We start from the raw sequence: 12,721 nt of genomic DNA, 5'->3' as shown, positions 1-12,721 counted from the left end.
AAATAAAATACACATCAGTTAATCAGTATTATTTGTGGTTATTTGTATTTTGTATCTTCAACAGTGGGACATTTCGAATTTACCTCCGAACTGATTACACCTGATCAGGATGATTGCAGTAATGATTCTGAGTTGGGAGCATGTGGTGGATCAACATTTCATACAAAAAGTAAAAAAACTAAAACTGATCTGTCTGTACTTGTTGAATTGTTATCTCAAATATTGAACTCCTGTAAAACTGAAGGAGTTTGTTTGGGACTTTCTCGACCAAATTTAATGAATGCACCAGATATTGATACATTTCCACGAGTCGTGAGAAGTTGTATGTACTAAAAAAAAAAGGATATTAAGAATGCCCTATATAAGCACAGTATTGAATGCAGGGATTTAAAAAAAATTGTGCTAGAAAAGTTCCCTTATAATGTTAGAGGGGGGTGAGTGGGAATCCCATTTAGAAAGGAAGGAATTACTGTGATTAATTAATATGCCACTCAGTACCCTGGGATTAATAATACAATATCAATCAACAGTGTCTTGGTGTTAAAGTCAGGGAAATTATAAAATACATAAATATATATATTAGCATGTGTAAGTGTTTTAAAACTTTTAATGTAGAAGTGTTTTAACATATATTTTTATGTTTTTTTTTATTTCACTGACCTGGTTCTTTGTATGCTTTAAATGATGTGTATTTTAATTGTCCTGGTTCTTTAAGAGTATGTTGATTGGTTGAGTAATTAAGATTTTAAATTGAGTGTATTATAAATGAAGAGCAGGTGCATGATGTTTGTATTATCTGATGAAGTCTTGCACTTAATGAACGAATGCGCTTATTTTTTTAATTTACTAAATCAAAAGTACATTCACTGCAGCCTGCAGCATTTTTTTCATTTTATTATGCTTTTTATACATTTTTAATTGCTTTGCCATCTTGTTTTACCCCAATTGCATACACAGAGCCCCTCAGTTTAGTACTATTGCCCATTAGCATGTACCACGAGCAGCATTGCTCTATGGACTCCAATGCTCATGCAAAGTGTGCCTCTGAATTGCACACACCCTGCACATGGCTGCTCACCGAGCAAAACTTCTTACCATAATGTGACAAATATTTTTGAATCACTGGAATATGCTTACTTTAACCATTATGACATTTCTGTTTAACAGATTTTGTGTATTAGTTTGAGCATAAAACAGAATGAAGTGCTCCCTTACTGGCTATATTAAGTGCTGATGGATTTAGGTAACTTTTTCATACATAAATATAATTAGCTCTCTGTGCTGGCTGTACTGCTTTATAAATGTTATCTCTCTAAACTGGTTGTGTACTTCTTTGTAATGTCATGCATAATGAAGTTATCCTCTTCATTAAATGTACAGCATTATTGCCTCGTCTCCTGATTGTCTTTTTAATGGATGTGTTTTTTAGGTGCCATATACATTCTCATTTTACTGACAACTTGAGCTAGAACTACTGACCATATAACTGTAATGATGTTCAGGAATTTCAGTGTCCATCTTTATTTCTTTATTTCCTTTTGGGGAATATTTTTAGGCACATATCAATACAGAAGAAATTGCAGTAGATTTTTTTTAAATTTCTTAAATATTTTTTACAGCCATTCTGTTAAATTCTCTTTACTTTAGATTACCCTCCGATGGCACTCAGACAACTCTAAGCTCCATAGTGAGCTGCGGGCCCACAGGATTGCAACTGTGTCGTCCAGTGGTTCTAACCATCCCACACTGTGCTGATGTCAGCACACCTGACTGGGTTCTTAGACTAAAGACACAGTCACATCAAGGAAACTGGGAGGTAAGAAACACTGCATTTTGCAGGCCAAGTGTCGGTGTCATTTTTTACTACCTGTGTTGCTTTATCCTCTTACTTAGCTCTAAGCAAAAACATGTAAAGCTAGTAACTAGTTAAAGTGTTGTGTGAAGCAGGTGTTGTAGCGTGCAATACTGAGCAGTTTCCACTGTGCATAAAATGTATTATACGTTTGGCCCTTGATTGTATTGCAAGAGTAGAATTAAGTGGTACCCTCTAGTTAATCACCTGTAAATTTAGAAAAGTGCATTGGTTGCTCCTTAATCTGATCTTTCATGGTCTTTAAAAAGAGGTGAATTAGCAGTTTTCAGGTCATTCTGAAAACAATAAGTAACTGTTTAATGTTAAAGAACTCTATCTGCAGAGTTTCTCCCAAGATGGCTGCACATTGAGTAACAGCTTAATTCTAGCTCTCCCAATGTAGAAATAGAAACCCAGCAGAGAAGGCCATTGGACATTTGTGTTTCTAGGTAAATTTCAGTAACTGGCTGGTAACTGCATAGCTGGATGCCAGGAAAAAAGAAATACAGAGGACCTGAAAGAAAATCAACTACAAAAGGTGAGAAAAAAACACTGACTCAGAAAAGTACTGCAGCTATTCAGCAAAAAGCAGTGCAAGCTCCAGATACGACTTCTAGTAACCTTGAGGAAAGCATAAGACAACTGCACACAGACCTGGTTAAAATAAAGAAAACACTGATGGAGAATATCAACTCAAACAACAAAAGGCTTGAAAAAATGGAAGAAGCTTTAAACAGATATTTAGATGAGGTGATAAAATTGCAAAAATCAGAGGTCAAAATGAAGAAAAGGCTGGCTGAGTATGAGACTGCTCAAGAAGAATTGTTTAAAAAAATAATAGAATTAGAGGACAGAGCATGTAGAGAAAACCTGAGATTTTCAGCTGTACCAGACAAGCTGGAAGGAATAGATTATATTTATTTTATGAAAGCACAAATAAATAAGTGGACTGGTATTCCACAGCAGGAATTGTTAATTGAAAGGGCACATCATGTGCTACAAACCTGGCTATGAGAAAGCAACCTAGACCTTTAATAGTAAAGATGAAATCCTACCAGCAGAAGGAGTTGATTCTGACAAAATTGTGGCAGAAGGACAAAGTACTAAAAGTGGGAGACAGCAGAGTGTTTGTGGAGAATGATTACACCAGGCAGAAGAGGAGTTTATTCCACTATTCAGGGAATGTCGAGAAGCAGGCATGAGATTCAAAACTGCTGTACACAGCTATCTTCAAAATATTTTCCTTGTAGTGACAAAATCATTTTTTGATGAACTACATGCTAAGGATGAAATACAAAAGTTTGTCCAACAAAAAGTAAGCTGTGAAATAGAAGGCAATTCTACTTCTTGTTCTTCTTGTAATGAAGATCACAGACAGATTGTGCCAGTGAAACCTTTACCAATATTTCAACAGAAAACGCTGGAGAGAAGGAATGGAGCATGCAAGTTGACTAGAAGAATTGAGAGTACACTGGAAATGAAGCAGAGACAGGATTTGGGAGATGGAGATGAACAGGAATAAAACCAGTAACTTGGAAATTAACAAATGTGGAATTACAAAGCAATAATTATATTTGTGAAATATGACAGAACAACAAAACCTGGTATATGCCCTACTTCATGCCATTAATGTTCGGAAAAATACTTACAGAAGAGGAAGGAGAACAACATTTTTTCTTAATAGTACTATTTTTATAGTGTATGATTTTTTTGCATGCTATCAGATTTTCTCAGTTGTTTTTAAGTGTAATGGGGATACTATTGTAAACAGGTGGGGATACTGTTGAAAACTGGTGCTCCTGTTTTTATTTTTCTCCCTTCATCTCTCTTTCTCCTTATTCAGGCTTAAGAAATATAGGCACTGTAATGTAAAAAAAGTGTCTTGTTAGAACAGCATGACAAAAGAAAAATGAATGTGCATTTTCTCATTATTGTATGGGGGAATGACTGGATGAAGGCCCTTACCTTGATCTAGTAATATGTTTTCAGAGAAAGCAAGTAAATGAAAAGGAATATTGAATGTTATAAGGCTTTTTGTTAGCAAATAAATGTATGCTTAGTAGCAATTCTGTATCTGGTCCTCGTGTCTCCATGGAGACAATCTGAGAAAAAGAAATTGGCTACAATCTCATCAAGAGAAATTGGCTGGAAAAAAGAAAATTGGCTAGGAGATAATGTTCTCCAAAATCATTCATGTGTTTTCCCAGCTGGGAGAGGCATAAAGATGAGAAAAACAGACAGCACTTAATAGAAGGTCAGGCTGCACCATGAGTCTTAGCATGGATAACCTTTCTTTTAGGTTAACTCAATTTTGTAAGTGTGACTGACAGTTTGTAACATTTGTTCCTATTATGAGGGTAAAATTTCAATATTTGAAGATGTACATAGTTTGGTGTGTTAATATTAAGTTAATAGGTTTTAGGGGGTATTTGGGGTATGTTTGTTTTTTTTTGTTTTTTTTTTTTTTTTTTGCTTGTTTGAGGGCTTTCAATAAAACAAAAATGTTTTATAAGATATGCTTAGGCTCAAATGGATATGACAAGAAACAACTGTATAAAAGTTCAACCTGCTAAACAGTTAATGCATGTAACACAAAAGCTGGAACTAAACATTTAACAAAAAGCTATTCTATATAAAAGGTGAGAATAATAACTTTTTAATGCAATGATGTTTTCTGTAATGTCTTTAAATGTCAGTGGTCTAACAGATAAATACAAAAAAGAAAGATTAGTGAACTATATTAAAAAGTAGAGAAGGCAAATAGCTATGCTACAGGAGAGACACTTGGAAAGAACTGAACATGTGAATTTGATAAAGAAAGGTTTTAATGATAGTTATTCAGCAGAATACCTGGGACAAAGGAAAAGAGGACCACTTATGTTAATTGCAAGAGTAGCTCCAATAGTGATAAAAGAGGGTGAAAAGGATAACAATGGTAGATTTTTAGTAGTAAGGGGCTACTGGCAAGGGAGGAGGATTACATTGGCATGTATTTATATTCCACTTAAACTGCTATAATGGAGCTTAAGAAAATTCTGGGAGTAATATTCAGTTATTAACAAGGAATATTACTTATAGGTGGGGACTGGAATTTGATTTTTAGCAGTGAACATTTGTCTGTGGGACCTAGAAGGTAAAATATAACAAAGGAGTGTAGATGAGAATTCAATTCTAGGAGTTCAGAGTGAATTTATATATTATTCCCCAATTTACAAAAAATGAGCTAGGCTAGACAGAATTTACATTTCACAGGAGCACGTGCATTTAATTGAAGGTCTTGATACATACCCAATACCTATTTTAGATCATGCACTAATAATAACTAAAATAAAGACACAAGGTAATTAAATAAAAAAGAGACACTGGAGCTTTCTTATCTATCAATTGAAAAGAGAGGAATTTAAGGAATGGGTAGTGGAAATTATTCAGGAGCTGTTAGAGAAGATAGAAATGAAAATATAGCTAGGGAGTGGGATAAAATTAAAGTGAAGTTTAAAAATAGGGTGAAAATAAAAGAAAGAGAGATTCGGTTAAGAAGTAACAATAATTATTTAGAGGGACTGACAAATGTTAAAGTACTGCAGAATGGGGGAATCTCACAGAACAAGAACAGGAGCAACTGCAGAATGCTCAAAAGAAAATAAGGGATTACCTGATAATATGCATGGGTTTAGAAGGACTTCTGCTAAACAACTAACTGTTTTTTTTTTTTTTTGATAACTCCAGAGCACAAAAACTTTTAGCACAACAACTCAGGCAACAGGAAGTAGAAAGGGCTGTTGCCAAGCTTAGGGAACCTATAACAAGGAAGCTAACAAAAGATCCTGTAGAAGTATTAAAAATATTTTGGAGATTCTTTGAAAGTCTGTATAAAGCAGAGAAATATGAAAATCAAGAAAAGGTACAAATGGAAATGTTTATGGAAGAATTAAATATGCTAATCTTAGAGGATGATGAGGCTCAATTACTAACAGGATAGGAGAATATGAGATAAAAATGATGATGTATAACCAATCTACAGGAAAGTCCCAGGAATAGATGGTATTCCTGTGGAAGTTTGGAAGCTAGGAGAGAAGAAACTGATAAATTTCTGGAAGGTTTTGTTTAACAGTATTTTAAGAGGAGAGGTATCAACATCCTAGAAGAGAGCTGTGATGGGTCTATATTGTGTAATCAAAAAGTGAATTCACCAAACTACAGCGACATCAGAAATGCAGTTCAGTGAATTCACTCTTGTGAGGGGGCAGTGCCCCCCACACCCCCCACTAATTATATATATCAACTTCGAGATTGCACTACAGTGAGGAAAGGGCACATCTTCCAGTCTTCACTATACTGCGATCTCACCATCAACAGTTCGCTGATCTGCATTTCTGATGTAGATGCAGTTCTGTGAACTCACATTTTGATAACATAATATAGACCCATCTGTAATACCTTAAGATGGTAAAGATCCATAAGATCCAGCTTCATACAGGCCCATTTCAATGCTAGACCATGATTATAAAGTTTTTATGTCTATAATGACTAAAAGAATGGCAAAAGTGATGCCAAAATTGATAGATATGGGTCAGTGTGGTTTTGTGGAGGGGAGGGAAACATTTGACAACATTAACAAAACATTGATGATCCAGAGGGAAGTAGGATGTAAGAAAATACCACTACTGTTGATGGGTCTTGAGCAGAGAAAGCATTTGACAGAGTAAGCTGGGACTTTATGTGCAGGGCAATGGAAGCATTTGCATTCCCTGATAAAATTATAAGGTTGATTAGGAGGATATATGAGGGATCTAAGGTGAAAATTAAAATGAGTAGAGTCTTCTCTGATAATTTCTGCTTGAGCAGGTGAACCAGGCGGGGATGTCCTCAGGGATGTCCTCTTTCCCCTTTGTTATTTGCATTATATTTAGAACCATTGGTAAAGAAAATAAGGGACTCAGAAATCAAGGATATAATTGGCATGGTAGTGAAGAAAAGTTGGGTCTACTTGCAGATGATATTATTTTATACCTGACAGAACCAGAAAAGGACATTACAGTGTTGTGGAACATTTTGAGACAGTGTCATATCTTTTCAGGATACAAGATTAATGAAGCCAAAGCAAAGGCAATAGTGGTAAATGATGTACCCACACACAGATTGGTTCAGCAATATCCATATTTATGAGGACATGATAAAATGAAGTGTTTAGGAGTATGGATTAAAAGGTATTCTGTTATGGAAGCTAAGGATATGTGGGAAGAGACTAAACAAAATATAATGCAAAAACTGAGAAATTGTAAGCTCTTTTATATGGATATGTATAGTAAGATACAAGCAGTTAAAATGTTTTAGTCCCATTAGTCTTTTACATAGGTCAGGTGTATTTGTATCAACAAGAGGAGAAATTGTGGATAGCAATCAATAAAGAACTGAAGTATTTTATATGGAAGGGGAAGACAAAAGGAGTCAAGTGGGATAGGATGATTCTTCCAATAAAACAAGGCGGACTGGGATTACCTGATTTGAAGAGGTATTTCAGAGCTATACATTTAAGGCTGCTATACATAGTACAAGAAGAAACCTATAATTCAAAGTGGAAAGGGATGATGATGAAACAGGAAAGAAGCTCAAGAAACAAGGAGAGACTGCGATTTTGGATGCATATGTTTAAGGAGAATAACAATAGTCATATAGAATATTATATTGATAAAGTAGAAAGTACTCTTAAGAACTAAGCCAACATGGGAATGGTGAAAGGAGAGTCTGCTGATAGGGATGACTGCAATTAGGGATACAGACAAGAGGCAAGAGTGGGCTGCAATTTATTGGAGAAAACTGGCAAAGGAACCAAGGTATTGGGAGCAAGTAACTAGAAAGGGAATAGAATGGGAAGATACCAATAATTTATTTGGACTGCAGATTAGAGATTGTCTTCCTTATCAAGGATTAATGTCAGAGTATAGGCAAAAAGAAATAAATTGGGGGGGTAGTAAATAAAAGACAAACACTGAGAGAGTTTTTAGTAGAATCGAGAACAGAAGCTGCCATTTAAAAAATAATTTGAATAATTAGTAGAGCATATAAAATATTGCATGATAACTATAAGAATCAATCAAAGCAGGTTAGAAACGATTGGGAAGAGAGATTGGATAAGCAATTCACAAAGAAACAATGGAGGCGGTGAATATATGTATGTCTCCCAAATATGCAACAAAATTTAAAAGATTTAGGATTTTTGCTTGGAAATGTTTGCATAGATATTTTTATACCCCAAGTGGACTCTAGAGAATGTTTCCTCGGGTAGACAGCAAATGTTGGAGATGTGATGAGGAAGAAAGAGGTAATAAGGAACTTATTTTCTGGGATTGTATGAGTTGGCAGTTTAAAAATTTTCTACAGACTAGTATGTTGGAGATACTGGGTGAGCAAATTGGTGTAACTAAGGAAATTATTTTTCTGCGCTATGATACAGTTTCAGAATTTGTTGTTATTCCTGCTGAATCAGAGGTTATTTCTCAGTTTTGGGCCTCAGCTGAAAATACATCTGAATCTGTTTTGCTGACTGAATTGTGCACTAGTAGGCATACAGTAACTGTTCTAAAAGCATGTCTGCAAATGTAGTGAAAGCTCATTTCTACAGAGTTAGTGGCTAGGGAAATCTTTATAGTAAGGATCAGTTATACTATAAAACAAATAAATAAACAATTAAATTCTCTCATTGTTAGCCAGCAAATTATTGATGTTATCTATTAATCATAGAGAATTAAAGAAAAATACCACCTTGAAACTCAGAAATATGTTTTTATTGCATTTTGATTTAAGACTTTCGGCTTTTCCTGGTTAGGGGTTGCCACAGCGGAACTCTGGTCAGCTCATGATCGGCAGTGGATTTTTACGGTGCCAAGTTGCTAGCCCGACCTTCAAAGAAGGGATGCTCATTCACGCTCGCACCTACCTGCATGTCTTTAATGTCACTCAACCACAGGGAGGACATGCAGACTCCACACAGAACAGGAGAACCTCTTGCTGTGAGGAGACGACGCTAACCGTTGCACCACCACAGCAATCTGTTGCATTTTGATACTCTGTGACATTTTCATGCTTTAGTATCTCTCAAAGTGTTTCTTATTATATTTTAATAAATATGTTTTCTGCGAGATGACTGTCATACTAATGGATCTCCTTTTAAGCTTCTTCTCTTGATTCCCAGGATCCATTTCAAGACCCTTTTATTTGTGTCATACTAGTTATAAGCAATTAAGACAAACAACTCTCATTTGATAGAGTGGCAGCAGTGTGTCTCAGGCATCTTACACTACATGTGGAACCGGACTGTTTTCATTTCACCTTAAATTGCTTTATTTATGATAGACTACTCCTAGACATGTCACAGTAGATTTAAAGCCTTAACAAAATAAATTATCTAAGTCACAGCCAGGGGCTTCTACGGCTGTCAGTTAGGTGTAACAGTTATAGTTGTACAGCAGGAGTCTTGTTTAAAAATGTGTAACTGAGAGATGCTACTTGAAAAAGCTTGTAAAAAGCATGCAAACTACTGTTTCCTTTCCTCATTGTCAACCATCGGACAATGTGTATTTTTTTTGACAGTGTATATCTGTAATCCAGATTGTTATAGATGAAGAAACACACTGTTCACTCAAAAGTATTTACTTTTATGATTCCAATCAGGTTATCTCTTCCCTTACAGTGCAGCACCTTAAAAATAAACTGGAGGTTTGCTGCAATAAAATGAATACATTTGGATCCAGCTTACCAAACCGTTCACACTACTGCCTAGCACTAAAACGCCTACACTGGCTTGAACAACCTAATTACCTTACCGACCCCCAACTGCTTAGTGCCCACAAAATAGTACACAAGCTTGACACCTGCCCATCACTAAAAAACATCCTCAAACACTACTTCCCTCCTAGGAATCTTTGCTGACAGAACAAGTATCTCCTGACCAGGAACAAGTCTCGTGGCAGAACAGGCAACTCACTTTACTCAACCTAGGTTGCTAAGCACTGGAACTCCATCCCACCCACCCACCCTAAAACAGGGCAACATTACCATACATTTCAAACACTGCCTTAAATAACATCTAACTTCCTCATGGCTATGCTCATGCTCCCATCCCTACTAAACCAACCTTTATGTTTCTCTTCCATTGCCAGTCTATCGCTACCCATCACCCGGACTCTTTCACCTTTCATATCCTTGTCTTTTTCTCTATCGGTTTATCATCCCCACTACTTCTTCTCCAGCTAACCTATACCTTTCATTTTCTACTACTATCCCTTCCTTACCCACCTCATCATCTTACCTATCTAGTGTTATCTCAAACTCTGCAGTATTAGAAAGTTTTCCACATATGATTATTTTTACTTGTACCCTTTTTCCTTCTCTATTTTCTGTTTCTTCTATAGAGACATCCTACTTCATTAATGTCACTATACATATAGTAAACCTTTGTGTGTTATTATTGTTCTTGTATCTCCAGCTGTTACATGTTAACATGTCTTTGACTTATGTAAAATATTATAACTTCTTAAGTATATGATAAATATATTTCCTATTTGTCTCAGTACTACCTGCAAAGTAGTGCTTAAATACTTAATTTTTATCATTGTTCATTGTAAAAATGTATTTTATGTGGAGCTTTTCACACCAGGCTATGGCTGAAAATGGGACTTGCACCCAATCAGACTTTCCCGCTTAAAAAGACAAAAGAAAATCAATTAATCAATCAATTAATTAATTAATCAACATTGTTGTGCAATTCATTCCTATTCTTCATGTAAATATTTCTACAACTACTAACTCTTTGGAAAGAAAGCTTTGCTTTAATCTGTTTATAGCCCTTTGCAGGTATAATTCAATCAGTCTCATGATGTGAAATTGTGGGTAGCAGCTTCATCTATAGAATTTCTACTGTCTGGGGTGATCGAGACTGAGTCACATTTCTTTCTGAAACAAAGTAAGATTTGAATACGGTGAGTTTGTGATGGTCTTTATGATCTGTGGAAATAAAACTGAAAGGGGCTGGACACTTTCTGGGCACTAAACAACATCTAGGTGATGTTAAAGTAGAAAAAGTAACTCGGGGTGAAGTTAATAATGGAGAGTAGAATTTTCCTTTAAGTGCAAAAGAGAATATTAAAAGTCTTAAAGCTTATATTATGTAAAGTGTTTATTCCTGTTCCAGATTTCAGTTGCAGTTTCTAAAGTAAATAATTTGTTAAGACAGTATAAGAGCTGGTGTGAAAAGCTCCTGGATGGATACTACAATTTTGATTGCAAAATAAAACACTATAATATAGCTACTTTCTTGAGAATAAGATTTAACTATATAAAAATGCTTTTCAGCAACTTAAGAGTTATCACATGTCAAAGTAAGTCATTAAAAAAGTACTGTTCCCAGAGGCAGTGCTAGCAGCCATTGACTTACAGTTCTATCATGATTGGCTGCAGAAAGTCACCTGATTCACTGAATCTAGGCTGCATCATATTACAGGGATTCAAAGTGTACTGCACATAAAAGACAGACTTTAACACAGTTTATATCAGTACAGCAGACACCTACAAGCCAATTCAGGGAATAAACAAACTGCAAAGTAGTAAACATTTAGATTGACTTTTGAGCACTAGCACCACATTACATAGAAGATAAAAAGATGTTATGATATGTGTGTGAGTGTGTGTGTGTGTGTGTGTGTGTGTGTGTGTGTGTGTGTGTGTGTGTGTGTGTGTGTGTGTGTGTGTGTGTGTGTGTGTGTGTGTGTGTGTGTGTGTGTGCGTGTGTGCGCGTGTGTGTGTGTGTGTGTGCGTGTGTGTGCGTGTTTGTGTGTGTGTGTTTGTGTGTGTGCGTGTGTGTGCGTGTTTGTGCGTGTGTGTGTGTGTGTGTGTGTGTGTGTGTGTGTGTGTGTGTGTGTGTGCGTGTGTGTGTGTGTGTGTGTGTGTGTGTGTGTGTGTGTGTGTGTGTGTGCGCGTGTGTTTGTTTCTGGATTTGCTCCAGAATATAAGGTGCTGAGAAAAGACTAGAACTCAAAATAGGAGAGTGGGTGCAGCCATATGGATTTAAAAAGCACTACATTGTTAGTAATATAATTAGGTAATGGTGATGTGGATAATATAGCAATAACCCATGCCTAGGTGTGGGTAATGCTGGATTTACCCACGGTCGGTGTGGTTTGGTCATGAGGGCGAAGCCCGAGTGGCCAAACAAAGCCAACCGTGGGTAAATCCAGCATTACCCACACCCAGAAGTGGGTTATTGCTATTATACAATGACATTATTTAAGAAAAAAAATAATAACTTTTCTTAAATAATGGCATTTTATAATGCCTCCTTGTTGCCCTTCTGCAGCTGTCTGGTATTCTGCGGCAGTTCTGATGTACTGCGCATGCGTATGCCTACGCAGTACATCAGAGCTGTGGGCAAAAGCAACGGAGAAAGCAAGATCTCCGTTGCTTTTTACAAACTGTTTTGCTATGTTAAATGGGTTTAACATAGCAAGACAGCTTTAAAAAAAGCAACTGAGAATTTCCGTCGCTTTTTTTAAAGCTGTCTCGCTATGTTAAACCCATTTAACATAGCGAGACAGTTTTGAAAAAAGCAATGGAGAAAGCAAGATCTCCGTTGCTTTTTACAAACTGTCTCGCTATGTTAAACTTGTTTAACATAGCGAGACAGCTTTTAAAAAAGCAACAGATAATCTCTGTTGCTTTTATTAAAGCTGTCTCGCTATGTTAAACACGTTTAACATAGTGAGACAGTGTGAAGAAACGGAGATCTTGCTTTCTCCGTTGCTGTAAAAAAAGAGTTATAGTAATGGAAAAAGTTCGGGCGACCGGACCTTTTTCCATTACTATAACTCTGATTTA

The 12,721-nt window shown here is 36.1% G+C and overlaps 1 protein-coding gene across 1 annotated transcript in view; it reads left to right on the top strand.

Annotated features, from left to right (window-relative positions):
* The window catches only part of UNC5B (unc-5 netrin receptor B), a 1,477,685-nt gene that overhangs the window by 1,406,135 nt on the left and 58,829 nt on the right, over positions 1-12,721 (top strand). The window contains exon 12 of the mRNA XM_044056822.1: positions 1,648-1,816. Coding sequence (XP_043912757.1) covers positions 1,648-1,816 — 169 coding nt within the window. The remainder of the gene's footprint in view (positions 1-1,647; positions 1,817-12,721) is intronic.

Source organism: Protopterus annectens, chromosome 14.part0, assembly GCF_019279795.1.
Source record: "Protopterus annectens isolate FY-2018-M chromosome 14.part0, PAN1.0, whole genome shotgun sequence".
Lineage (NCBI taxonomy): Eukaryota > Metazoa > Chordata > Ceratodontiformes > Protopteridae > Protopterus > Protopterus annectens.
Note: the sequence above shows the minus strand (reverse complement) of the source record. Positions and strands in the feature narration are given on the sequence as shown.